We start from the raw sequence: 27,854 nt of genomic DNA, 5'->3' as shown, positions 1-27,854 counted from the left end.
TACTCTTAATCTTGTTCCCGTGGGAGACTCAATTGCTGCTCTTCCCATCCCGATTCAGAAAACCAGTTTGCTCTGGCTGCCCAGACTTCCCCACAGACTGCATTTTTCTTGCCCATGAGCTCATTGTTTTGGCTCCTTTGCTGGTATAAATCCACCCAGACTGTAGGGGAGATCTCAGCTTCTGGTCCCCTGACTGGCTGGGGCCGCATTCCATTCAGAATTTCACCACCCCCACTTGATTTGGTCACATGTGTATGTTTGTTTATTCAGGTTAGCCTGGGACAAGGTGTGCTGGGAAAGAGACCAAGAAAATAGTCACGGGAAAAGCTTAGCTGTTAGTATTATCCTGGGAGAGGTTTGCAGCTGTTTTTGGAGAGCATGGTTTGCTGTGTAGGACTCAAACCTGTAGCAGTCTCCTGTCCCCATTGCGTGCTAGAATTACAGCATGAACCGCCACCCTGCCTGGCGTCCTATGCATGTCACTCCTAAACCTCCTCTACCGAGGTCTGTCATGCATGCTCAGCTCATATCTCCAGTCTGCCTTGGAAATGGGGTGGAGGGGGATGGGACAGCTGGGCTGCTGCAAAGAAGCAGCTGTTAGGTTTGTTGTTCACGCTTCCTGAGGGTGATAGTCTTGTTTATTTCCGTTTGACCCTGAGAACCCAGATCTGAGAAGTGCAGCCCACAGGTGAAGGCTGCACAGATGGTGTTTCTCCCAGTGTGTAAAGTTCCGGGTTGATAGTAGAGGCTTGGGATGCACCCTCTTGCCCCTCCCTCTGCCGTCTCTTGATTTAAAAGAAAAAGCCCTAAGTTATGCCAATAGTCCAGCAGATGAGAGGCAGAGACAGGCCAGCATGGGCTATAAGGAAAGTAAAAAACAACCTGCAGACAGCGGCTGTGGGAAGTGAAGTTTTGTCATTTCTCAGAAATCCCTCATGAGGCAGTGAAACAGAAACAGGGAAACAACTGTGTTGAAATGAGGGTGTGTGTGTGTGTGAATGTGTGTGTGTGTGCGCGAGAGTGAGAATGTGAATGCGTGAGTGTGTGTGTGTGTGTGTGCAGATGATGTGGCTTGTTTTGAAGGTTTGTGTTTGTGTGCTCGGGATCCAGTTGGGATCCTTGGACACACTAGACAAACTCTCTTCACCGAGGTGCACCCCAGCCCTGATCCATCATCAGCTGCGAACAGCCACTCTGCAGAACACCGTGGTGGTGCTGGGTGTTGTCTGTCCCCTCCCCCATCTCTCTTTGGTGGTTCAAGTCTGGTCTGAAATAGAATGGATGCCTCTCTTCCTCTCTGTGTTCATCCAGGTGTGGGGGTGTAAACCTGCATAAGAGAACTAAAGCCAGGAGTGGTGGCACACACAGTCTCAGCACTGGGGAGGCACAGGCAGGTGAGGCTCTGACTTGGAGGCCAGCCTGGTCTACATAGTGAGACCCTGTCTTTAAAAAAGAGCTGGAGAGGTCAGTGTGTTGAGAGTGTTAGCTGATCTGCAGAGGCCTGTAGCTTAGTTCCCATCACAGAGCGGCTTCAGGGGAGGCAATGCTCTCACCCGGGTCTCTGCAGTTGCTTGTATACATACATGTATACACACACGTATACACACATGGCATACATAAATTTAAAAAAGTAAACTTCAAGAGAATTAAAAGAAGAATGTATCAGTGCTGAATGGAATAAAAACTTGTAGCATAAGAATTTGACTAAAAGTCCCGGATGAAGGTTATTTTCAAAAGAAATTTCATTTTATTGCTTTTAAAACTGCATACTAAGGTAACTCAGCAGTGAATTTGTAGGGGGGGGGAAATCTTTTTGTCGTTGTTGTTTGTTTTTTGAGACAGGGTTCAGCTGTAGCTGTCCTGGAACTCCCTGTGTAGACCAGGCTGGCCTCTAACTTACAGAGATCCACCTGCCTCTGCCTCCTAAGTAATGGGATTAAAGGCGTGTACCGCCTCCACCACCTCCCTGGCTTGAGTCCATACTTCTTACTGCTTACAATAATAACAATAACCCTGAATTCTGCTCTTTACCCTGCCCCATCTCCCAAACCCTGGGACCACAGGCATGCAGCATGCACCCTCAGCACCTGGCTTGCGTTTAAAGTCTTCTTACATTAAATAAGTAGTACATTAGTGGGACACCTATGTGCCACACCACACAGGTAGAGAACAGAGGTCAGCCTTCAGGAGTCACTTCTCTCCTAACCCCGTGGGATCCAGGAATCACACTCCAGCAGTCATGCGGGGCAGCAGCTTCACTCACCAGACCGTCCGGCTAGGCACACGGAGGCAGTGGAGAGGCGCAGGTGTGTGAAGGTCAGGATGACTTGTAGGTGCTGATGCCAGGGGTCCAACTTGGTCACCAGTGCCAGGGCCTACTCAGCCAACTTGATAGCCTGACTTGCATTTCTAAATGATTAATAAAAGTCTGAGCAGTGTTTTGTGATGTGTGGAAATACTAAGAAATTGGAAGTTACAGAGTTGTAATGGGACCACAGCTCTGTCTGTCACTCTTGTAGTGCAACACAAAGGTCGTAGCTGCAGCACAGGTGGTGTAGCCTGCACACAGATTGACCATCTAGCTGGATAGGGAAAAGGCGGCTCAGCCGTGGGCTGCACTGAAAACAAGTCTCATCTTCACAGAAAGGCTAAGTATGGTGGCCCGTGTCTGTAATCTCAGCACTCGGGAGGTGGAGCAGGGTCTAGAGTTACGCACTGCTTAAGCTTAAGACACCTTGGTGGCGCATGCCTTTAATCCCAGCACTCAAGAGGCAGAGGCAGGTGGATCTCTATGAGTTCGAGGCCAGCTGGGTCTACAGATCGAATTCCAGGACAGCCTTCAAAACAATACAGAGAAACCCTGTCTTTTTTTTTTTTTTTTTTTTTTTTTGGTTTTTTCGAGACAGGGTTTCTCTGTAGCTTTGGAGGCTGTCCTGGAACTCACTTTGTAGACCAGGCTGGCCTCGAACTCACAGAGATCCGCCTGCCTCTGCCTCCCGAGTGCTGGGATTAAAGGCGTGCGCCACCAACGCCCGGCTGAGAAACCCTGTCTTGAAAAAAAAAAACAAACAAACATAAATGGAGAGCGCTGGCTGTCTTCCAAAGTTCAACTCGCAGCACCCACTTGGCAGTTGACAACTGTCTGTAACTCACAATCCAATCCAGGGATCCAGTAACCTTACATAGGCACACATGCAGGCAAACGCCAGTGCACATAAGAAAAAACCAACAAAAAACAGGTGAGCAGCAACCATCAGTCCTAGGGAGAGCGGGGCAGCTGAGCTGTAAGAAAGAGTAACATAGCTCAGGCAGATGGATGGGCACAGCGCCTCCCTTGACAGGCACCTTCCCCTTAGCATAAGGGTTCGGGCATAGAGTGTGCTACTGCTCTCGTACGGCAAAGCCTAGAAGAATCTAACGTGAGCAAGAACACGGCTCAGTTCAGCAGGGGAAGGCAGGCTGCCAAGTGTGACGACTGGAGTTGGGATCCCTGGCCCCACGTGGTAAAATGCAGCTAGCCCTGGAAGTTATCCCTGACTTCAGCGGTGGCGTGAATGCGCCCAATGCGCCTTCCACACACAAACGGGGATGGGGGGGTGGGGAGGGGGCGCTGGGTCCTTCACAGCTGAACCTGCAGGTTTTGGTTCTCAGACAGGAAGTGGATGCCCTGCTCCGTTTTTCTCTTGTGGGAGTGGAGTGAAGGGGAGTTCTCATTCTATCCCCAGGGTGACCTGGAACTCTTGATAATCCCCAGCCTCAAGGGTTGGTGCAAAGTCATACAGCACGCCCAGCTCTCTGGTTCTGCACCATCTTAAGCAGACACAGCTGGTGTCCCTGCCAGCTAATTCCTGCCCACCTTCCAACCTCAGCCGCGAAACACCCTAAGTCCCCCCAGCTCCCAGGTGAAGGAGCTGAAACTCAGATTGGTGACTGGTGCTGAGGTTAGCCCAACCTATTTGTCTCTTGCCAGACTTAGGTACTTTCCGGGGACTTTCTACTTCCTGTACCAAGGTGCTTTTCTCACCTCACCTTCCTGCAACGAGAACCCTCAAAGACCCCACTCAGCCCAGAGACAGTGGGTTTCAGCGACGCCGGGGTGGAAAGAGACACCCCTACTTCAGACCACTCGCACAGTGGTCCAGGGCTGCAAGAGAAACCCCCATTCCGTTCCCTGGTAAGGGAGGAGAAAGCAAGGTCTGTAAAACGTTGGCTTTGGCACGGTGGCACATGCCCAGCGCTTTAGAGGCACGGGAAAGGGAGATGGGCACAGGGCAGACAGGAGGAGGAGGACCAGCCGGGGAGACTCCCGGAGGCGGCTGTGGCCCCTGGGTTCCCTCCGCGCCCGTCATCTTTCATGCCCACTTGGTCCTCAGCCGTGGTCCTGTGGGGCTCTTGAGAGAGGCCCTGGCAGCAGCCTGATATTTTGTGCTCTACCTCCCTCCTGACCAGAAAGTGGCGTCTTCATGACTGGACATGGAGGGAAACTCCAGGCCCTCCTTTGCAGCTGTGCAAACCTGCTCACAGGGTGGCCTAACAGGGTGGGGGAGTCTGGTTGGTAAGTTTAGGAGAAGACTGCAGCTTAAATGAGTGGGTATTTACCCCAGGAAGTGAAGTAAGGGGAATCCCTACCCACTGGAGCTTTTAAAAAATAATGCATGACCCAGGACTTCATGCATACAAAGTAAACTTTCTCACCCAGCTATGGCCAGCACAGCTGAGCAGAGAGGGGGGTCCTAGAACCGGCTCCCCCAGCAGACACCCAGCGCCGTGTCGGCCCTTCATGCTTGAGTTCTCCGTGCATGTCGTTTTGCTCTGTCGCCACCCCCATCTTGTCTCACAGGCCCAGTTCCTCTTAAGTCCTTCCCCAAATTCCCCTCCTTCATCACGACCAGGGGCTTCACCACACCAATCCGCCCTTTGGGTTTAACTTCCTTACTCAGACCCTCCAAGGGTTCAGAGGTCAGCAAAGCAGTGTCTGGCCACACTGCTCCTTCTAAGGCGCCAGGGGAAAGGTTGCTGTAAGTCAGGTTTCTTTTCCCTGGCATGGCCGCTCTGACCCCATGCTGCTCTGGTGACCAGAGGACAATCCAGAGGAAGAAGAGGGCAGGACCCCCCCCCTCCCTTGGGGCTGCTAGCTCAGGGGCTTTCAGAAAAAGAAAGGAGGTGTTCAGGGTGTTGGAGGAACCCTAAAGGGCTGTGGCTGCGTTCTCCACCTGTGATTGGCTGTCAAGTCCAGACCAAACTCTGAACCTGCCCAGCAACAGCCCTAAGAGGCCTGAAAAGGGAGGGGAAGTCAGCTGAGCCGAGGCCTCCACCCCAGCAAGCCCTGCTTCCAGGAACTGAAGGGAGGGCTGGGACCACACCACCCCTCCCTTGCCCTGGACTATGCCTTCACTGCCCGAGCTATAGCCTGGTTCCCGGGCCCTGCATCTGTGACTTCCCTTCCGGACTCACCAGAGAAACATCTCACATCTCTTCAGAGCAGGACATTCTTTTGTTTTTGTTTTGTTTTCCCGACAGGGTTTCCTTGTGTGCCCCTAGCCGTCCTGGAAATAGCTCTCCTGAGTGCTAGGATTAAAGGCGTGCCTCGATACCTCCCAGCCGGCCAAGGCTGGACATTGTTGTAGCCTCCTTGCTTAAGCCCTACCTTGAGCCAGAAGTCAGTTTTGTTTTTGTTTTGTTTTTGAGACAGAGTCTCACAATGTAGCCCAGGCAGGTCTTGCGATCCAATTGCCTCAGTGTCCTAGAGCTGGGATCACCCTGTGACTACGACTCCTTCCCCTCATCTGCACCCACTGTCCTCCCGATACGCTGTTTCTTCCTGCTCAGTCACGCACAGCCCAGGACAGCATGAGTCCCAAGGCAATGGAGTAAAGGGCTTCGCTGCAGTAGAAGGCCCTGCTTCTAGGAGTCTAGACATGATCAGAAAACAGTAGTCACCGGGGGAAATGGCTAAACTCAGCATGTTGGAGAGGCAGAGACGGGATGGAACTTCCTCCAGAAGCAAGAACTCAGATCTCCCAACTGTAGGGGTGAGGGAACGGCTTGCACTATGGAAAGCGCTGTCCCCTTCACCTCACCTTAGCAAGTTATTTACTTAGAAAGAAACACAGGGAGGGGGAGGAGGAAGGAGACCTCGTGAGACAGCTCTGAGGAATGCGTCTCTGGCAGGACATCCGGTACTGCCTCGGCCACTCCCCCTCATCCTGGAGTCCCCGAGAACCAGCTGGGCTCTGATTCCGCTGAGCAAGAGGAGGGGGCCGAGTCACTGCCGCGAGCACCCACGGGAAGCAGTAAGCCAAGCATTGAACAGGGAAGTGGGTAAAAGAAGACAAGCCGAGGCCCGGGCGAGGGGACCTGAAAGGTGACCCCGCGGACTCCAGCAGCCTGCTTGGCCCTGAACTGAAAAGTCCTGCTGGGTTCCCAGAGGCCACCCACTGGAAGAGCCTACTCTGCGGGGACCCAAGCACCCGCCACAGCTCCTAAACCGGGAGGGGTAGTGCCCTCTAGTGGCCAGTGAGCCATCTGCAGTTCTGGGGCCGAAAAGGATCCCGAGCCTCGGACCCACACCCCACAGCCCCGGGAACACCCTTCCTCCCCTCCCCGCACCAGACCCTGCTGCACGCTGCTCACACGGCAGGGTCCTCATGAGGGTCACAATCAACTTTAATAAAAAATAAATTAGTTCTGGGATGGGCATGGCCGGTGTGACGTGGGGGCGGGGCCAGGGTCTCTTTCATCCTCCTCACACTGGTCCCTGCTCTGGAGAGGTGTGGTCCTTCCCGGGCAAGGTAGGGTAGCAGGGGTCGCTAATGAGGGCGGGATGGAGGGGTAGGAGCAGCAGGGCAGCTTAGTGGTGTGAGGCCTGGCCTGGAGACGAGGATGGGGACATAAAACCGGGACTTGCAGGGCACGTGCTAAGTAGCTCAGGCCAGTGTGGAAACAACCTTGTTCCTCCTCGGCCCAGAAGGCATCTGGGAAAGAGTGGTTGCGCGCCTCTTCCTCAGTCTGCTTCTGGACTTAGTGACACATACACGGGGGCCAGCACCCAGGTAGACAAGCGCACATCCCCGGAGTCACACTGCAGTGCAAACCCAACAGCAGGTCGTCGGTCACCTGTCCTCCCACCGCGGAGGACGTCTCCGGAGAGACGGAGACCAGGTGAAAAGCCAGAGGATGCAGAGTGGGATAGTGGTGGGTGACCAGTGGTGGCATGAGAAAACCATGAAGAAAGGATCTCTCGGATCCATTTCAGGCAGGCTCCAGCGGGGTCCGCTCCAGGACGTGGGCGCAGGAGCGGCAGCAGGTGGCTGTGTAGTAGGGGTAGACGCAGAGCCGAGCCTGCACCACCAGGGGGCAGTGTGGAGAGCTGTCCTTGCACTGGTCATCTGAAGACAGAGGTCAAGGCACAGGAGGGCACTGCCGTCATCCCACCAGCCCGCCTCACATCTGCCCACACTCCAGTTACATCCCCCCTGCTGGGGGCGGGGCGGGAAGCTCTTTACCAGGGCGCTGGTTGCAGGGCTGGCTGTTACAGGACCGCTTCCTGGAAGGTCGCAGGCGAGGAGGACACCTGGTGCCCAGAGTCTGATTGGCACTCAGACACTGGACTTCCCTCGTCTGCATGCCTCCCTGGCAGGAGCGAGAACACTGCAGTGGAGACAGTCATCGGATCAAATCTCTGAAGTTCCCAGGGCTGCTCCTCCCTCCCCGAAAGGTAGTGGTGGGACATTATAAAATCCCAAATAAAGGGTCCACCGGTCTTCCAGGTCTACAGCAAGTGGGACGGCTGAGGTGTTCCGGGCAGAGCACTGAGAAAAACCCTTCTTGTCAGAGGCTCAGGTGGAGCAAGGCAAGGGAGCCAGGCACTCACCGGACTCCAGAGAGTGGAAAACCATCGGTCCTCACAGGCCTGCCCCTGACAGGGCTGCAGGGCAGGGGGCCTGGGGAGGTGGGAACAGTTGCTGGGGGGCGTCACATTGAACTCAGCTCCCAGCTTGGACACGCAGATGACGTCTCTGTGCTGCGTGCCAGATCCACACTCTGAGGAACACTGTAAGGGAGGGGAGGAGAGATCACTCTTAGTTCCTGACGTGGGGCTCACCGGGACCGACTTCCCTCCCGTCCCGCATCTCCAAGCCCTCAGCTGACCTCACTCCAGGGCCCTGTGTACCAGCGCCAAGTCCTCTCACAGGGCCCTAAGCTGCAGGCACGCATGTCAGGAGGGCGGCTTCTGAGGGGGCACCCATGCTCAGCGCTCTCTGCTCCTGCCTCCTGGTGCTCCTGGAGGGTCTCCCCACTCCTCAGACAGACCACAGACCGCCTCTGGATCCCTGTGCCGCACTCAGCTGAGCACTGTTGAGAGGGAGAGTGGCCTGTGAAGGGAGGCTGCTGGTGACTGGATCTGAGGAGGGGAGGGCCCACACCCAGGGAGTTCAGGAATGCCCTGGGGTACCAGCCTGGAAGAGGAGACAGAGCTGGGTTTCCAGACTGTCCTCCAACTTGGTATGAAGCTGAGACAACCTTGAATCTCTGTTCCTCTTGTCTCTACCTCCTGGGTGCTGAGATTACAGGTGTGTCCCATTACACCTGGTTTATGTGATATTGGGGACCAAAAGGGGGACCTCATACATGCTAGACAAGCATACTACCAGCTTAGCTGCACCCCACCTAATTATAAAACTTTATTATTGCTGCACTATGCAATTATATATTATTTTAATAACCAGGGCTTCTTATGTAGTTACACGTGACTGTGAGCCACTTGGTAAGGGTGCTGAGAACTGAACCCAGGTCCTCCAGAAGAGCAGGGAGTCGGCTAAACTACTGCGCTCTCTCCAGCCTGTTTTTGTTTGTTTGTTTGTTTGGGGCTTTTTGTTGTTGTTGTTGGTGGTGGTGGTGGTGGTAGTTTTTGAGACAGGATCTCATTTTGTAGCCCAGATTCACAGAGACCCACCTGCCTTAGCTGGGATTAAAGGTGCACACTGCCTTACCCAGCCTGTAGTTTGGTTTTGGTTTTGGGTTTTTTGTTTGTTTGTTTGTTTGTTTGTTTTAAGGACAAGGTCTACTACAGCTCATTTGGCCTGAAACTTACTATGTAGCCCAGGCTGGCCCGGAACTTAAGGCAGTTTTCTCACACCAGCCTCCCAAGCACTAAAATGACAGATGTGAATGTAAGTTTCTCCCACTTATCTCTGAGTTCCTAGGTCAAGGAAAATAAAAGTTTATCAAGCTGCTTTGGACAGGCTGTGACAGGGTGGCCTGGGGCCTGGTCACCAGGGAAGCCTGGCTTGCACAAAGACGCGTGGGGCCCGCGCACCTTGGAACTCCAGTCACTGTAGAACCAGGCTGTGGTGCAGGGTCCCATGTCACAGGCCTCGCGGCTGGGCGGAGGCGGGGGCCCCGAAGCACACTCCTGTGAGCTCACTTCATCGCCATCGCTCCCAACGCACCGCACTTGCCGGTTCCTCTGACCACGACCGCAGCGCACAGAGCACTGGAGGACGAGAGGGGGCATCGGCCATTGTCCTCCAGCCCTCCCACCCGGCAAACGGGGCTTTGCAGACGGAGGGAGCAGAGCACAGGGCTCCGGCTGCCAATGCGCGAGCATCTGACTAATGCTGGGCCCCACGCAGGTCTTGGTGGTAAAGCTTCTGATGACAAAGGAAATGGCGGCGATAGCTCCTTGGAGACCACTTCTCAAGGGTGCTGCTCGCCTCCCCCACTCACCTGGCCCCAGGGGGAGCTAATCTTCCAGTGGCCACAGAGGCGCAGCTGACAAGGCTGGGTGATGTTGGGCCGGGGCAGATGTCCACAGCGCTCTGGGGGCACAGAGGAGCCACCGTCTCCAAATTCTTGTCTGCAGAGCAGCTGACGCTGCTGGGTGCCGGGGCCGCAAGACCGGCTGCAGGATGTCCACTCACCAGCCTCCCAGCTGTGGGCATAGGCGGGGTAGAAGGAACGATGTGTGGAGGGGGCAGACTTCACACCTGGGGCATATTTCTAGCTGGGAAGGAAGCTGGCGGGACTTCCTTGCAGTTGAAGGGGGTCAACCTTTCTAATCTAACGTCTCTGCAGCCAGGAACTGTGAAATTGCTACAGAGGCCAGGTAAGAGCATGAGGGTGGGGACAAGTCAGGGCTATTGTGCTTTAAGTATCTAACCTTCCCCGGGGCCCATACTCACTATGGGGGACACGGGGGCCCATGGCAGGGCTCAGCGGAAGCTGGGGGCCTGGCTCCCATGGCACAACTCTGTTCATCCAACTCCTCTCCTGACTCACGGGAAATGCAAAGGAAAACGGGGCGCCAAACACCTGAGGGGAATAAGAGGGCTGGCAGGGGAGGCAGGAGCTCGGAGCCCCGTTCCAGTGGGGTTCCAGACACGGTCCAGCTCAGACCCACGGTCCAGTGTGCAGGCTATATGGATACATAGAATAGGGATTTGGGCTGAGGTGGCGGCGAGACAGGCATGAAGTCTCACCTTTGCCACAGGATGCCGAGCATTCCGAGTGCCCCACCTGCTTCCAGTACCCAGCTGCAGTCCCCAGGGACGTCCTGGAGTGAGTCACAACAGGCACTTGGGGAATCCGCACCTGACGCTGGAGGGTGCCTGGTGCCCTAACCGGGCGGGGAGCTGAAGCAAGTAGGGGCTCCCCACTCAGCATTCCTGCAGGGGTCCGGAAGCCAGGTCAGATGCCTCCCTGCTACCCACTCCACACCTCCCCTCCTCTTCTGGGCTGAGGGTCCTAGTTTTACCAGGCTGAGGTTGGGGGGCTGGAGGCTTCGTGGAGGGGCTCTCTAGGGCTGCAGGAGGGGAGGCAATGACATACTGATAAAAAACACCTGGGTTGTCCTCTTGAAAGATCATCTGAGTAGAGAAAATAATAAATGTTTGGGCATACACCAGGCTCTCCCCTACTGGACCCCCACTGCTCTGCCCTAAGGGGCCCCCTCCCCAACAGTCTAGTGCCCCCTCTCCTGCCTCAGGCTCACATAGACATCCACAGGCTGGGTGGTAGGGCCTTGGGCTGACAGGCTCTCCCCCTTGCCTTCCTCCCGAGGAGGACGGTTGTACTGGAAGACAGTCCCGATGGCCGAATAGGACCCTGGAGGATCCACAGCCCAGTTTCCGTTGATTATGGAGCGTCCCCCTGGCCCTCGAAGTGCTGAAAGACAGAGCTGAGCTGAGTGACAGTGGTGCCCAGAGCCTGGGGACCTCAGCCATGCATCTTCCTCACCCTCTCCACCCACCAGGCTTGGGAGAAGGCCACCAGCCTCTTCCTGTTTGGCCTTCGGCGGTGCTGAAGAGGGTGTGGGAGTCAGATCAAAGAGACAGGGTGGACTGAGGCTTAGGACTGAGGTCCAGTTTCTCACCGAGGTAGTTGGAACTGGGTCGGAGCTGGGAGATCTGAAGGCGGGAGGCCCCCGCAGGGATCCACAGAATCTTCTGGTAACCCAAGGGGCCCCCTCGGTCAGTGAGGTTTCCCGAAACGAGACGACAGGTAGAGCCATCACCTCCACAGACTCCACAGCCATCTGGACGCCTGCCAGAGCCAAGGATCCCATCACAGCCGGGGCTCTGGGAAAAGCGAGGTGGGCAGGGGCCACAAAAGCCAGGCACACCTCACGCTTGGCTCTACTCCGCCCAGGCCCCCAGCTCACCCGCTGCCCTGCTCTTTGTGTGTGAGAGTGTGTTCTGTGAGCTCCTCCAAGCCTAGCCACGCCTGGCGGGGTCCTGCCTACAACACACCCCTTGATGGACAGCAAGAACCTTCCCTTGGCCTCCTCAGTCTGGTGTCTTCACTGTTGTAATAAATAAAGGAGGGTGTGTGTGTGTGTGTGTGTGTGTGTGTGTGTGTGTGCGCGCGCGCGCACTTGCACACGCGCGTTGCACACGCTCATGTACCAACCAACACCCTGCCCTCCCTCACCAGGCAGCGTCCCGCCACACAAATGTCTAGTGATCCGGGCTGACACAGGGTCCCATCCTGGACCTTTTCCGTGTGACGGACGTAGAATCGGAAGCCACGGGGGCGGCAGTTCAGTTCACAGCGCTGAGAACCCTGAACTGAGGGGTGAGATACAGGATAGTTAGCTGTGTCCCTGAGGAGAAGCACCCCAGAGCCCTGGCAGCGTCCTGCCCTTACTGCACGCGGGGCACCCTGAAACCGCTGTGGAGGAAGGGCGGTTTCCCACGCTTAGGGTTTTTATTATGCCGTGTGGCCCCAAACTTATGAATTGTACTGAGTCTCTCACCTTATTTTCCTAAAAAGGGGAAAGTTCTGCACTTGGTCAGCAAAACGGTTTGTTCTTTGTGTTTTTTGGGGGGAGGGATTTCGAGACAGGGTTTCTCTCTCTCTTTTTTAAGTGTGTGTGTATGTGGGGTTTTTTGTTTGTTGGTGTCTTGTTTTAAGTGTACAGGGGTACTTGTGTGGGAATCAGAGAACAACTTGCAGGAGTAGGTTCTCTTCTTCCATTATGGGTCTGGAGACCAAACTTGGGTCATTAGGCTGGAGGCAAGCCCCTTTACCCACTGAGCCATCCTACCTTTCCTCAAAAGGGTTTTTGACACCTGTGATTATGAGTTCATAACCCATGAAGGTTTGTCTTGGTGCCAAGCTGACATGGGCCCAAGTCCAAGTGGACAGTAACTTGGGAGCAACCGATATGATACCATGAAGATATCTCTCTGTTGGAACTAGTGAACCAGTCACATTCACACGCCCTCCTGGATCACAGCTAAAGGGCACCTCTAGACAGCCCCTCTCCTGTCCTGACCACTCACCCATCACCTTCTGAAAGCTCTCCCTTTATTGAGGCCTCTGCTTTGTCCCTGATGTGACCTGAGAATTAGGACCACCCAAACCTGAGTCAGCCTCGCGGGGAGACTAGAAACTGCACCTTCAGTGAAGGGCTCCCACTGGTACAGCTGGCCCATGAATTCCTGGGAGTCAAAGGCAGCACATTGCAGGGCCCTGGGGTCTGGCTGCTCAGGAGGGCAAGGCTGGGGAGGCAGACACACAGGCATCAGCGCTGGAGAGGAAACGTGGGGTGCGGCCCAGGGCTGGACTAAGGGTCAGGGACTGGTGATGGGTCATCTCCACAGAATACCAAGGCTCCTGCCCTGAAGTTAGACCCACCAACCTCAGCACAAGCTGAGGACTCAGGTCGGGGACCCAGACATCTCACCTCCTGGCTGCAGGCTCTCAGCTGCTCATTTTCCCCAGAGCAATTTGGAACAGGGCTGTTGGGAGCAAAAAGGCTCCAGAGGGGGCTGGAGTCTCTTGTCAGGGGGAGCCAGCCATCTGGGAACCCGTGAGAACTCTCTCGAGGTCTCCCGTGCCCCCTGCTCTGCTGGCCTCGACTCCAGGGGACAGAAGGAAAAGGATGAGGGCGTCGCTCTGCTCCCTGGGGACTGTTCCAACCCTGGGAAGCTGGCATTCGTGGCCGGGGGGATCCCTGGAAAGACCTACTGTCTCCAAAGAAGGACATGGGTGAAGGTGTCCCTGTGTCAGAGTGAGCAGGACTGCTTCTGGGGGACACCTCTGTCTGAGTACTTCCTGTCCTTGGGGTTTCGGCTGGGGGGGAGCGGGCATGCAGCTCAGGAAGCTGCACTGGAGAGCTGCGGTTTGCAGAGGGCGGTTCTGCGCTTGGAGGCTGGGATGGAAAGGCCTCTGCCCCTGCAGAAGAGTTCTTGGGCTGCGAGGGTCTGCTGGGGTGCCTGCGGCTTCTGTGCAGTGGCAAGGCAAAAGGCGCTCTCCCGTAGCCAAACATCCCTGGCCTGATAGGGTCTCGACCCCAGGACCTGAGAGGAGGGTGCTGACTCAGAGTTGGCTCTTAGCCCGTCTCCCCAGTCCATGACCTAGAAGATCAGCCCGCAGAGGCGAAGGCCCCTCCCCCTTCCCACTACCCTGTCCCACTCTGCCCTCAGTGCCTTACCTCTGGGTCCCTTGAGTCTCCTGGGTCTTCTCTCTCCCCAGATGAGAGGCAGGACCTTGAAGAGGGCCACCCCTTCCCCGAGGCTGTGGCCTGTGCGGGGACTGGGGACCCCGGGAAACCTGGGGTCTGGAGCTCTGACCCCGGGGCCGTAGGGCTTCTGGATGTCTTGGGGGTCGGGGAGGGAGGGGTAGGCCTGGGCGCAGTTCACAGGTTCGGCTCCTGCGCTGCACCCCGACCCCACAGGGCTGGGAGCAGGAGGCCCACGGGCTCCAATGTCCCCAGAGGCCCTCAGGGGCCTGGCCCTCCTCTGATGGTGTCTGAAGAGAAGGTCCAAACAGCTACATAGGGGAAAAGGTCAAAATTAGTGTCAAGGTTCAAGGGTTGTCAGTTGTCCAAGGTCACATGTACCAGTAGGGCCGGACTCCAACTTTTTTGTGTTATTTGACTAAAAGAGAGGAAATTGTCGAGGGAGACAGGTGGGCCAAGCCTGGTAACAGGGCTGAGGTCTCCCAGTGGGAATGTGAAGCTCCCTATAGGGCAGGCCAGGGTAGAGTGGAGGGATCCCGAACAGGGTAGCAGTGCTCACTCGGCTAGGGCTCACCTCCTGATTCCGGCAGAGCTGAAGAAGAGGCAGAAGCAGCCTTACACATAACCAGAGCCTGCACACCAAGGGGTGGGGGACATCAGAGGGAGCCAGAAGTGTTACGACATTGCCACCCCCACCCAGGCTCTCCACATCCTGGTTGCCAGCTTCTCAGGAAGCAGAAGTTGTCACTTGCCAGGCCCCTTCTAACAATCCCTTACCTTCTCTTTTTCTGCTTTTGGTTTTCCAAGACAGGGTTTCTCTGGGTAGCCCTGGCTGTCATGGAGCTCTCTCTCTGCAGACTAGGCTGGCCTCACAGAGATCTACTTGCCTCTGCCTCCCAAGCTAAAGTGTGTGCCACTACTGCCCAGCCCCTTCCCTGCCCTTACTGTCAGAGATAAAGCTGTCCCTCCACACTGATAGCCCTTGGTCTTACCTGCCCAGCCAGGTCTCCATTGCTCTTCCTCGACTGCCCCTGGGCTGGGAGGCGGGGCAGGATAGCTACTCTGGCATCTGAAGAGGAAGAAGTACGGTAGTTACCCCTCAGCTTGCCGGGAGACTGAAGGGCTGTCCCAGCACGGCACCAGCAGAGTGGAGGGAAGACCCGTGTACCCCTCTAGGACCTAAGGGTGGGAGCAGTAAGGAACACTGGCATCTGCTGAGGCTAGGGTGGGGGTCTGACCTCAGCCTTCCCCTTCAGTTTAGTCCCTCCCTGTGGCCCCAGATGGACTTAGCTCCTCCGGAGGCCAAGGAGGGGCAGTGTGTAGGAAAGAGAACAGGAGGTTCTTCCTCCCAGAGCCCAAGGACCTAGAGGAGGCAGGCTATGCCAGGTGCCCCTATGAGGTGCCAGCCAGAGGGCTCTTGACACCAGGTGTGGGGGGCAAAAGCCTTAATCCCACCCTTTGGAATGGGGAGCAGAAAGATCAGGAGTTCGAGACCAGCCTGGGTGACATGAGACCCCTATCTCAAAAAATAAAACAAACAAACAAAACCTTCCCCTCTAAAAAAAGTAAAAATAAAAAGACCCGAGTATTTGTTTCCTCCCTGTCTCCCTGCCCTTTCTTCCTCTCTTAGCTAAAGTTCCTCAGGAAGGAACAGCCAGGCACATCTGGGCTGCCACAGGCACTTTCTTGTCCAAGGGATAAACTAGTGGGTTAATGGCTTCATCTTGAGAGAAGAGGCGGTGACTTAACCTCCCTGTGGGCACCAGCATCCACGAGGCATTGGCTCATGGCAACCTGGTTCGTGTACAGCTAGTTTGCTTCTTTTTATTTTTTCTTCCGATGTTCAGCCAAAATGGCTGGGCACCTAGGAAGGATACCAGCTCCTTCTGGTATACCCGGGAAGTCCACGCTCAAGTCTAGCCTTGAACGCTGTAGAGAGGGCTTCCATAGCCTGTCTCTCCCTAGCCCCAGCCCTCCAGACCCTTCCTTCTCTTTGAGGCCCTTCCCACCCACCCCCCTCATCCCATCTCAATTCTGCTTTCCAGGAAAAACAGTGTTTCTGTTGGATCTGAATGGCACCACCAGAGGAATCCAAGCATCGCTGGTCAACGTAGGCCAGCTCGGGGCAGGCAGAGGACAGAGGGAAAGCAAAGTCAGCCACCACCCCCAACCGCTGGACCCCAGAACTTGGGAATTTGAAGAGGGGAACAAAGAGGCTGAGCCCTCTCCTTCCCCTAGCTGGGCCAGCCTCTGAGGTTCACAACAGCCCTGATAGAAAAGGAGCCATGTTCAGCCCACTACCAACCTTCCACCTGCCTGCCCTTTGAGGTTGGAAGGAAGGAGGAGTGGTGGGCACAGCCTGTCTCGTCTCCGATGCTGGTCCCCTCTCCACCTCCCTCTGCTTTTCTCTGCTCCCCCCAGGTCTGTCCCTGCTGCTCTCCGTGGTCTACCCAGTACACATAATCCTGTCCTGAGCTAGCTTTGGCAGCTCTCTGGAGAAGTGAGGGGTGGGGGGTGACGAGAGCTCCTGGGGCCAGGGCCAGGCCTGGCTCCCTCTCTGGAAAAGTCCACCCCGCCCTCCCCTGCATAGGGGGAGCCTGAGACTCCCCCTCCAGGCACAAATGCACGCTTGTTGTGCCAAGGGTGAGGAAGACAGAAGTTGGAGGTGTCCACCCTGAAGTCAAGGTGGACTCTGGTAAGGACCAGCCTAGGCTGCTCCTGGTCACACCCCACACTAGGCCGTTGACATCAAGGAAAGTGACCTGCACAGAGCCAACCCCTTGGGCTCGCCCGGGGCAAATGAGCCATTGCCGGGGAAAAGGAGCGCTAGTAAGGGCTGGGCTGGCAGAGGGGAGTTGCTGTCCTGTTAGAATTCCATCCCAACAGGTGTCTTTCTTTCCCCCCAACCTCTCCCCACAGGCTGTGCTGTGCGAGGAGTCCCACCTACATCCCTCCCGGGCACCCTATCCCTGCGTTCCCGGAGTGCAGGCGTCGGGGCGCATCCTCCCGAAGCCCCTCGGGGAGGAGCGGGTGGCGCGGGCTGCAGGGAGGTCCAGTATGTTTTCCAACTTCACTATGTGACTTAATAGGAATCTTGGCTCAAGCCCTCACCCGGGTGATGGGACCAGACCCCCTCCCCAGGAATTCGGCCCAGGGTCCGCTGTTCGGTGACCATCAGAGCCCTGGCGGGGGTCGGGGAGGCTCTACCTTCTCTGCGCCCGCTCTCTCCAGCTGCCCTCCTCGGCGGCCACCAGGGCCGGGAGCCCCGGGACAGCGCCGCCCGCGGCAGGCTCCTCCCCGTGCCGCCCGCGCCCCGCCCGCCACGCGCCCGCCGCAGCCACCCACCTCGGACGCCCCCGACGGCTTGAGGCCCTGCGGGCACCGTTTCCGCCCCCACCCCCGGGGTTGGGACCCCACCGACCCTGGCAGATCAGCCTTCGGGTGGAACATGTACCCGAAGAACACGGGCAAGCCGCAAGCCCAGAGAAGGGGGATTGACAAACTGGACCCATGCGGCCCTTCTCAAGCTCAGATCCACCAAAGCCAAGCGAGGCCCTCTTCTCCACGCAGCCCATGCCATCTCCTCCACTTTTCCCATGCTGGGCGGTGAACCGTGTGGCTCTGATGGCAGAGGACGTCTGTGAGCCTCGGTTTCTTCATCCATAAAATTTTACACCCCGGAGCTTAGCGGAAGGAATGCACGTTGAATTATGAGTCAGACAAATTTGGATTTGAATTTCAGCTCAAGCGCTTGCCAGCTCTGTGGTCATTCACAAGCATTTCAACTGCAGTGTCGTCTGTAGAGTGGGAGACTTTGGTGTGTATATTAGGCTCGGGAATGTCTGTCCATCTTCATGTGGACTCAAAAGGGGTGCCCGAGTGTAGAAAGGATGAAAAAGGATTTTAGGTTGTCATTCAATTTATATTCTGCTTGTACGCCTTTTTGTAGGTAGACATTTATTTATTTACCTTTTTTTGTTGTTGTTGTTATTCGTTTTGGTTTTTCAAGACAAGGGTTCTCTGTGTAACAGGTCTGACTGTCCTGGAACTCACTTTGTAGACCAGGCTGGCCTCTGCCTCCCGAGTGCTGGGATCAAAGGCGTTGCCACCACAGCCTGGCTTGGTTGTTTATTTTTGAGGCAGGGTCCTACTATCAAGTCCTGACTGGCCTGCACCTCACTATGTAGAGATTCACCTACCTCTGCTTCTGGAAGTATTGGGATTAAAGTCAAACGCCACCATACCTGTCCTACCTTGTGAATTCTTTGAAAACAAATAGGGCATGGTAGTGCACGCTTCTAATCTCAGTTGTTGGGGTGCAGGAGGACCACTGCAAGTTTAAGACCAGCTTAGGAAACTCAGCAAATTCTGGGGTAGACTGGGTGACAGAGCAGGACCATCCCAGGCTCAACAATAAAAACACCTGGGCTGCTAAGATGGTTGGTGGGTGGTGATGTGGTTGGAGCTGCCGAGACTGCGACTCTTCTGCTCTAACAGAGGACCCGGCTCTGATTCCCAGCACTCATCCTGAGTGACTCACAACTGCCTGTAACTTCAGGTCCGGGAGGACCCAACATCTTCTCCTTCACAAGCACTCATGTGGTGCGTGTGTGTGTGTGTGTGTGTGTGTGTGTGTGTGTGTGTGTGTGTGTGTAAATTAAAAAAACTATTTAGCTGAGCAGTGGTGGTGCATGCCTTTGATCCTAGCACTCGGGACATAGAGGCAGGTGGATCTTTGTAAGTTCGAGGCCAACCTGGTCTACAGAATAAGTTCCAAGACAGCCAACACTGTTACACAGAGAAACCCTGTCTTGAAAAATCTAAAAAAAATAAATAAAACAAAATAAAAGCACCCAAACAAGGTTAAAGATGGCTGTCATTAAAGGCCAGGTTCACAACTAAAATGTCAAAATAGGCAAATATAGACGCTTTAGTATCATGTCTTGTGACCCCACAAAACAGCAGAGGCCCTTGGTGCCCCGCCTGACACTTCTTGGACAGCTCCTGCTGAGGGCATAGAAGTTAATCTCCATCCGGAAGGTGCTCAGTCTAGATAGCGCAGACCTGCCAGTGAGCACTGAAACATGCGGCTCTGTGGAAGCAGGAGCTATCTCAAAGATGATGGGGGTGTCTATAAAACAGTCTTGGGGCTGGGGATGTGACTCAGTGAGCTCTCCACACAGGAAGCCCAGTTTCCATTCCCAGCCCTGAAGAAGGCAGGATGCTACTGTTTGTTATAGAGACAGGCCCTGTGGTGACAAGAGGACAGGTTGATGGAAACTCACTGTGCAGCCCATGCTAACCCCAAACTGGAACTCCTCTGCTTCAGTTAGCTGAGTCTGGGATACAGTATTGGGATAAGCCAGGATTTTTAAACTTATTTTAAATTTAGTATGCATATTTTGTTTTCTCAACAAATCCCTACATTCTTTCAGGACAAGTGCTGCTCACACAGTTTTGTTTTTCATGTGGTTTGGAAAGTTACAAGAAATATATGAGTTGGTGGCAATAAGTGTGATCCTAGCATTAAGGAGGCTGGGGCCTACAGGAGGATTGTGGGTTCAAGGCCACCCTGGAGAAAGAGTCCCAAGAGAGGACAGTGAGGTTTGGAGTACTTGCAAGGAGGCTGGTTCCGTTCCCAGCACCCACAAGGTGGCTCACAAATGTTCCAGAGATCCAGTGCCCTCCTGTGGCCTCCCGGGGCACCAGGCATATGCATTGGTGAAACTCTTACACACACTAAAAATGCTTTTTAAAATGAGATGGGAGACAGAAAGCTTGGCTTTAAAAGAGAACAGGGAACAGGATGGGGAGGAAAAGGGAAGCAGGAAGGGAGAGAATACTGCCATTTGCCTTGGGAGCGGGGACCGTGGCTCATGGTTAAAAGCACTTCTTGCTCTGGCAGAGGACCCAGTTCTGTTCCTAGCACTCAAGTCTAGGGCCTCGCAACCTTGTTCCAAGGAATCTGACCACTCCTGCAGGCCCTGCATTCATGTGCAAAAGCCCTCCCCACACACGTGTAAACATAATTTAAAATAGCTGCTATTGCAGGACACACCTTTGTTCTACTTCATTTTTTAAAGACTTGCTTTTATGAGCTGGCATAGTGGCGCATGCCTTTAATCCCAGCACTTGGGAGGCAGAGGCAGGTGGATCTCTGTGAGCTCGAGGCCAGCCTGGTCTACAGAGTGAGTTCCAGGACAGCCAGAGCTGTTACACAGAGGAAATCCTCTGTCAAAATAAACAAAAAAAGAAAAGAAAAAATAAAAAGTGTGCTTGTTGCTCTGCAGAGGACCTGAGTTCAGTTCCCAACTCCCAGATCATGAAACTCACAATTACCTGTAATTCCAATTCCAAGAGATCTCACACCCTCTTCAGGCCTTCATGGGCACACACATGTGAATCAATGCTTGTAGCTGTAGCTGTTTCCCTAGCCAAGTCCCCTACCCTAATTTTTTTGAGTTATAAAATACTCTAATTTAGAATTTTTGACAAGTCACTAAAAACACCCAAAACATACTTTAAAAACATAACGTGTGTTGGATGGTGATGGGGCACACCTTTAATCCCAGAAATTGGAGGCAAAGGCAAAGGCAGGTAGGTTACCGTGAGTTCGAGGCCAGCCTGGTCTACAAAGCAAGTTCCAGGATGGCTAGGGCCACACAGAGAAACCCTTTCTTGGAAAACAAAACAAAACCCACGAAATAATACCCAAAAGCAAACTACCAAAAACAAAACAAAAAACTCACAAAGCTATCACAAATATGACAACAGCCTCCACTGGGGGAGGGGCCTTTCCTTAACCTTGCTCCAATCCCTTCCTGAAGACAACAGTTAATGCTCTCTCTGGAGGCGTGGTCTCTCTAGACGGCTGTGGACACAGAGTCCTGACCTAGAGGTGTATTTATAGAGCTCTCTTCTCTGGGAAAGCCCCTTAGCCCGGGCTGGAGCGCAAGGGCGGAGGATCAAAGGTCTGCCTCCCCTCAGGGTGCAGCGTGGGGAAAGGGTTTGAGGTCAGGCACTTTCAGTGGGGACCCTGGCTGTCCCAGCCCCTTACCTGTGAGGACACCAACTGCAGGACAGGCAGGCAGGCTTTGCCACCTGAAGGGGCGCTGCTGGAGAGAAGGTCTGCCTTTGACATTTGTAGCTGCCAGAGCTGAAGGTCACAAATAGTCCTTTCCATTAGGAGATAGCCGAGCACCAAAGAGATCCACAGCTGTCATCTCCCTGGACTTGGTGGTCTAGGGAACTTTCCAATGCCTCAGGAACTGATGAAGCTAAGATTAAACTTGTGGATCCCATCTTGAAAGGTTCTTTCTTTTCTTTTCTTTTCTTTTTTTTAGAAAGATTATATAAGGGCTGGGGCTAAATGGCGCACTCCTTTAATCCCAGCATTCAGGAGGCAAAGCCAGGTAGATTTCTATTAGTACGAGGTCAGCCTGGTCTACAAAGCAAGTTCCAGGACAGCCAGAGCTGTTACACAGAGGAACCCTGTCTCCAAAAACCAAAAAAAGAAAACAGAAAAGATCTGGGCCTAGTGTTCATGCCTACTATCTCAGTATTTGTTAGTTGGAAGAAAGAGGGTTACTCCAAGACCAGTTTAGGCTACACTGTGAGTTCCAGGCCATCCTGGGTTAGCGATGAGACCCTGTTTTTAAAGAACAAGCTAAGGAAATTATGTAAGAAGTATATGTTCACTCAAAAGCATCTCTGGGGAAGGGGAAAGTGGAAGACAAAGAGGGCTGACCAAGCTGGGCGTGGTCCGGTGCTTGTAATCCCAGCACTTGGAAACTGGAGTCAGGAAGATCCAAATATAACATAACCAGGCTAACTAAGGCTATCCTATACCATAAGGCCCAAACAGACAACAAAAGCAGATCAGACTTTGTGTTCAAAACAGAACATCCTCTCTCTTTTTTTATTCTTCAAAAATATGGAATGCTTCAGGAACTTACCGGTCATTCATGCACAGGGGCCATGCTAATCTTCCCTGTATTGTTCCAATTCTACTATATGTGTTGCCGAAGTGAGCACAGAAGCCCTCTTTGCTGCTGGCTTTCAGAGAGTGCCTCGCAGGCTTCTAGGGCAGAGACGGCATCAGTGGGCCCAGTGCCGCATGCATGCTCCGGATGTCACAATATCAACATGCAGGTCAGCTCTGCCTACAGGTGCAGCGGCAGGTAAATAACAGTGTCCTGGTGGGAAACCCATGCAGCCAGGAGGCCCTGCTGTGGAGCCTGCTCTTATCATTCTGCTGAATGGCCACGCTGTCAGTTGCCCTCTGGAGTTGTATGTTCGCATGCAGACTTGGGTTGATCTTGGCCTTCCTCAGAGGATCAGCTGCAGTGGGCCGATGTCAGCGCAGAGATCATACCTGGTCAAGGTGCTGAGGGCAGGAGACTGAGTGGGGCTCAGCACTGCTTGGATCATCTTTACTAAGCCGACCCTCCAAGCAGGAGGTGAGTACAAGCAGGAGACGGGGAGCGGTGCGGTGAAATGCTGCCTCCTGGGTGTGACATGGCTGTCAGTCATGAAGTCATCCAAAATTCTACTACAGATGGTGAGTGTGTGTGTGTGTGAGTGTGAGTGTAATGTGTGTGCATGTGTATATGTATGTGGTGTATGTGTGTGTATATGCTTGTGGTGTGTGTATGTGTGTGTATATGTGTATGTGTGTGAGTGTGTGTATGTGTGAGTGTGTATGTGTGCATGTGTGTGGTGTGTGTATGTGTGTGGTATGTGTATGTGTGCAGTGTGTGTGTGCAGTGTGTATGTGTGCAGTGTGTATGTGTGTGTGTATGTGTGTATGTGTGCAGTGTGTATGTGTGTGCAGTGTATATGTGTGCAGTGTGTATGTGTGCTTTCCAGACCCCACCCCTTACACACCTTTTGTCCCAAGATTTAGGAGGCAAAGGCAGGTAGATTTCTGAGTTTGATATCAGGCTTATTTACAGAGTGAGTTCCAGGACAACCAGGGCTACACAGAGAAATGCTGTCTCAAAGCACCCTCCCACCACCCCCACCACCCCTGTCCCCCCCCCAAAAAAAAGCAGAAGAAGAAGAGTACAATACTGCTCTTGCAGAGGACCTGAGCTCAATTGGCAGCTCCCACGTCAGGCAGCTCACAGTCTCCTGGAACTTTAAGGAATCCAGCGCCCTCTTCTGGACGCTGAGGGTACCTATACTCACACGTGCACAAACCCACATGCGCACACAGACACACACTACAACACAATTAAAAAGAAAATAAATCTGAAGACGAAGAAATGAAGAAACCCATTGAGACAGCATTCTCTGTGTGTAGCCCTGACTGTCCTGGAACTCACTCTGTGTCCTGGAACTCACTCTGTGGACGAGGCTGGCCTCAAACTCATAGAGATCCTCCTGCCTCTGCCTCCAGAGGGCTGGAATTAAAGATGTGTGCCACTACCACCTGGTTAAGAAAAATAATTTATTTATTTATTTTTTGTGGACATAGTCTTCTGCCTCCCGAGTGCTGGGATTAAAGGTGTGCCCCTCGACTGCCCGGCTGGGAACTGACCCTGCGTCCTCTAGAAGAGCAGCCAGTGCTCTTAACCACTGAACCATCTCTCCAGCCCTGGAAATAATGATTTTTAAAAACCCAGAGCATACTGGTCTGATAATGAGTTTCAGAGACAGCTCGACCGTTAAGAGCCCTGGCTACTCTTGCCCGAATCCAGGGTCAGTCCCACATGGTGGTCACAACTGTCTACAACCCCAGGGGCAGGAGATCTCACGCCCTCTTCTGACCTCCCTGGGCACGACACCATATAGTGAACTTACATACATCCAGGCAAACACTCATACATAATATAAAAATACATCTTAAAAACAGGCCGGGCTGTCGAGGGGCACACCTTTAATCCCAGCACTCGGGAGGCAGAGGCAGGCAGATCTCTATGAGTTCAAGACCAGCCTGGTCTACAAGAGCTAGTTCAGGACAGCCTCCAAAGCCACAGAGAAACCCTGTCTGGAGAAACCTCCCCCAAAATAAATAAAATAAATAAAAATAAAAGCAGCACACCCTTGGGGTACACTCAGTGGCCAAGCTGAGTGGCGGGGCTTAGCATGTCCCCATCAAAGCCCTGGGTTTGACCCCCAGCACCTAAGCAATAATTTAGTGACAGACAGCATTTACTCTGCCCGGGGCGGTTGTGAGGGTTTTGGGCACATATGCCACTCTGTCCTTGTTGTAGCCGAGTACGATGGGGACTGTTAGTCTATTTATAGATACACAGACAGACAGTCCTAAAGCCAGCTGTAATTGCCTGTGTGTGCCTCTACCTCTGAGGCCCTCCTTCTCTGGGGCTCAGAAGCTTGAGAACACCCTGAAAAACTGGAAACCCTATTTCAGGAAGAAGAAAAGACAAGTAAACCCAGTAGATTTCCCTCGAATCTTTCACTACAAAGGGAGCCAGTTTGCAGCCCTCCTCCTGGGTTTCTTTTTCTTAAGATTTACTTATTTTTATTTTCTGTCCACTTTCTTTTTTTTCTTTCTTTCTTTCTTTCTTTCTTTTTTTTTTTTTTGGTTTTATGAGACAGGGTTTCTCTGTTTTGGAGGCTGTGGGTCCAGCCTGGCCTCGAACTCACAGAGAACTGCCTGCCTCTGCCTCCCGAGTGCTGGGATTAAAGGCGTGCGCCACCAACGCCCGGCCTTATTTTTATTTTCTGTGTATGGGTGTTTTGTCTGCATGTGTGCTGTCTATGCACTGTGTGTATGCCTGGTGCCTGCAGAAGCCAGAAGAGGGTGACAGACGCCCTGGAACCAAAGTTGTAGAAAGTGGCCACGGATGCTGGAAATCAAACCTGGGTCCCCCAGGAGAGCAGCCAGTGCTGCTCAGCACAGAGTTGTCTCCTGGGCCCCTTCCCCTTGGATTTCCACTCAGGAGCTGATCTGTGAGTGTGTGTTTTCCTCGGCCTCACATTTGCTGTGTGGACAAGAATGACCTCACATCCCCGATGTCCTTGTCTCTACCCTCCCAGTGCTGGGATTACAGGTGTGGGCTACCTCAGCACTGTTACCTATATATCTTGGGTAGCAGACAACTGAGAGATTCTGATCAATTTACTCAAAAGGTCCTTTCTTGCCCAGAGTACCTGTAATCCCTGCCCCGACTGAGGCAGGGGGTCTGAGAGGCTCCAACGTGCCTGGGCTACATAGTAAGGTTAAGTGTGGCTGGGTGTTGACTTACACAACGCGTTAAACTGAGTTATCCATGAGATGTTATCCTCAAAGGAAGTGTGTGAAGGCAGAACCCGGCAAGGAATCTGAAGCTGTCTGTCTCTGGTGTGGCGTCTTTCCTCCTCTCAGATTCACGGTTTGCTCATCTCTGTTCCATTCACAACTGTCACATGCCTGGCTGGTGTCACACCGCCATTTCCTGGTCTGTCACATTGCCCCACACTGTCCTTTCTCGTTGACGATGCCCTTCTGACCTTTCAACTTTGACTTGGCGTTGCTCACTGTTCCTGAGGGAGCTTCCGCCTCCGGTTCTCATCCCAGGTGCCCAGAAGGTGGACTTTACCTGCCACCCGTGCTCTGTGGCCACCCACCTTACCTTGCACACAGTAGGTATTCATTCCGTGCTGTGGGGTGAGCACCGCCGGAACAACTCTGGCTACATTCCAGCACGTTCTGGCTGTTGCCTCATGCCCTCATGGGTGAGCTGGTTCTTGGGTATTGAGACAATGAAGAAACAGGACATGACCTGTTGGGTAAGATGAGGACTGAGGTGTGGCTGGGCACGCTGGAGGCCCAGACCAGTGCTCTGTCCAAACTTAGTCAGGATCTCCAAAACCAGAACCCTTCCTGATTTGAACTCTGTATTTTCATGTCCCAGCCAGGCCCAGGGGTCCCCACGCTGAGTGTGTCTGCTGGCTGTTCTGGGATCTCTGAACAGGAAGTGCACACCTATAGGACTGGACGAATTGATCAGACATGACTTCGGCAGGCAGTAGGGTATTGCAGCCGTCGGTATTATGACAACTATGCTCAGTGTGTTTGAATGTCTATAAATCTCCTTACATCTCTGCTTGGGAAACAAGGCCACCAACTAGATCTAGCTTCTGGGTTAGAATGTGTATGGGTTTTTTTTGTTTGTTTGTTTTTCGAGACAGGGTTTCTCTGTATTGTTTTGGAGGCTGTCCTGGAACTAGCTCTTGTAGACCAGGCTGGTCTCAAACTCACAGAGATCCGCCTGCCTCTGCCTCCCCAGTGCTGGGATTAAAGGTATGCGCCACCAGCGCGGAGTCCTCAAAATGTGTGTATTTTCCAGGTGGTGGTGGCACACGCCTTTAATCCCAGCACTCGGGTCTACAAGAGTTAATTCCAGGACAGCCCCCAAAGCCACAAAGAAACTCTGTCTCGAAAACAAAACAAAACAAAACAAAACAAAGTAAAGTGTGTATGTTCTGCCTGCATGGGTGTGTACCTGGTGGCCAGGCAGTTAAGAAGAGGATCCCTGGAGTTGGCCGCCATGGAGGTGCTGGGAAGTGAACCCAGGTCCTCTGCAAGAGGAACAAGTGCTCTTGACTGCTGAACCATCCCTCATCCCCAATTTTACATATTTGGTCGAATGGTACCTACTATGAGGGAGGAGAGTGAGCAGCTAGGGACTCCTCCCTCAGACACAAGCCATCACCGGCCCTATGCTTTGGGTCTTAAGGTACAAAGCAGCGGCACATGTGGTTATCCGTCTGGGGATCCCATAGTGGTACCCAAGACTACCGCTGGACCACAGTGGGCCTGGAGATGCAAGGAGAGGGCACCAGAGGCAGCTTTGCCTTCTGAGAGGCATGCAACCTTGAGCACATTAAAGCTTCAGCTTTCCCCTCTGCAAAGTCTGGACGAATAACAGAACCCAGCTTCTCTATTCATAGGTTGTTAAAAACTAAACGAGAAATCACGTGTGTGAAAGCTGTAGTCGCATACAAAAATAGCACGATGTTATTGTTAATGATGCTGAAAGAAAGGAATTATTTTTAGCTGATGTGCCACTTAAAGTTACCTGTCTCATGCCTGGTGGTGGTGGTGCACACATTTAATACCAGCACTTGGGAGGCAGAGGCAGGTGGATCTCTGTGAGTTCGAGGCCGTCCTGGTCTACAGGGTGAGTTCCAGGAAAGTCAGGACTGTTACACAGAGAAACCCTGATTCGAAAAACAAAACAAACAAACAAAAAAGTTACCTGTCTTCATGCCTGTGGGTTTGGCTGAGGATGCTTGGAGTCCAGTAGGACCCTGTTGGCCTTAGTACTGACGTCTATTCACGTTTCCAGGCTGGGTGGCCATGCTGGTCAGTAACAGTCACACATGCTAGCCAGTAACAGTCACACTCCTGTACAAGACTCTAGGAAACTGCGTGTGGCTATCTGGGTGAACCCCCTCTTCTGTTTTTGTTGGGTTTTTTGTTTGTTTGTTTATTTTTCTGAGACAGACCAGCCTGACCTTAGACTCCTCCAGCTTCTGCCTCCTGAGTGCCAGGATTAGGGGCATCAAACTAGGACCTCAACTGTTGTGGCACCAGGACTGAGCTCTGTGACGTCTTCTCAACTCAGCCACTGTCCTGTGCCATGAGGATCCTGGCCTGGGACCTGAGGTTGCCATAGACCGAGGAGTCTCCCTGGTTTTTGAGCTCTGAGAGACAGGCAGGACCACAGAAGGAAGATGGACACTTGCCTAGAGGTGGGGAATCAGGCTGCGTCCTCAAAGCGCGTGGAGAATACAGAGAAACGCATTGTTCCATCCTTTAGTCTGGAACTGCAGTTAACTACTAACCACAGCTGAACTGTGACCAGTCCCCAGATCAATGGCAGATGCTGGAGTAAGGGCAGGGAATAATGCATTCTGTCTGGAGTAAGGAAGGTTA

The 27,854-nt window shown here is 53.4% G+C and overlaps 1 protein-coding gene and 1 non-coding gene across 5 annotated transcripts; both read right to left on the bottom strand.

The window, feature by feature from the left end:
• Positions 1-6,648: 6,648 nt before the first annotated feature.
• Positions 6,649-17,623, bottom strand: Adamtsl4 (ADAMTS like 4). 4 transcript variants are annotated; one of them, XM_040752219.1, is made up of 18 exons: positions 17,421-17,623; positions 14,959-15,035; positions 14,541-14,598; positions 13,940-14,277; positions 13,190-13,805; positions 12,902-13,004; positions 11,932-12,068; positions 11,375-11,579; positions 10,994-11,166; positions 10,757-10,868; positions 10,482-10,667; positions 10,185-10,314; positions 9,730-9,934; positions 9,320-9,496; positions 8,152-8,355; positions 7,874-8,053; positions 7,506-7,650; positions 6,649-7,388 (listed from the first exon to the last, which is right to left on the bottom strand). In XM_040752219.1, exons 2-18 carry the CDS (start codon positions 14,976-14,978, stop codon positions 7,252-7,254), a joined length of 3,126 nt encoding a protein of 1,041 aa, XP_040608153.1. In that variant the 5' UTR covers positions 14,979-15,035; positions 17,421-17,623; the 3' UTR covers positions 6,649-7,251. The 4 variants fall into 4 exon arrangements, with proteins under 4 accessions (XP_040608153.1, XP_005084325.2, XP_040608152.1 ...); XM_005084268.4 differs by lacking the exon at positions 17,421-17,623 and adding an exon at positions 17,174-17,273; XM_040752218.1 differs by lacking the exon at positions 17,421-17,623 and adding an exon at positions 16,272-16,817.
• A 4,270-nt stretch (positions 17,624-21,893) lies between these two features.
• On the bottom strand, positions 21,894-22,000 carry LOC121142558. Its single transcript, XR_005879592.1, has one exon. It is a non-coding gene; the product is annotated as a U6 spliceosomal RNA (small nuclear RNA).
• Positions 22,001-27,854: the final 5,854 nt, after the last annotated feature.

Source organism: Mesocricetus auratus, unplaced genomic scaffold (genome assembly GCF_017639785.1).
Source record: "Mesocricetus auratus isolate SY011 unplaced genomic scaffold, BCM_Maur_2.0 Super-Scaffold_100009, whole genome shotgun sequence".
Taxonomy (NCBI): Eukaryota; Metazoa; Chordata; class Mammalia; order Rodentia; family Cricetidae; genus Mesocricetus; species Mesocricetus auratus.
This window is presented reverse-complemented; position numbering and strand designations above follow the sequence as displayed.

Coding starts and splice junctions, on each gene's coding strand:
- Adamtsl4 (XM_040752219.1), bottom strand. CDS start 14,978: ATGGAGACCTGGCTGGGCAG. Junction 12,069..12,901: donor GTGGGAGCCCTTCACTGAAG/GTGCAGTTTCTA, acceptor CTCACCCCTCAG/TTCAGGGTTCTCAGCGCTGT. Junction 10,315..10,481: donor CTCGGCATCCTGTGGCAAAG/GTGAGACTTCAT, acceptor TATTCCCCTCAG/GTGTTTGGCGCCCCGTTTTC.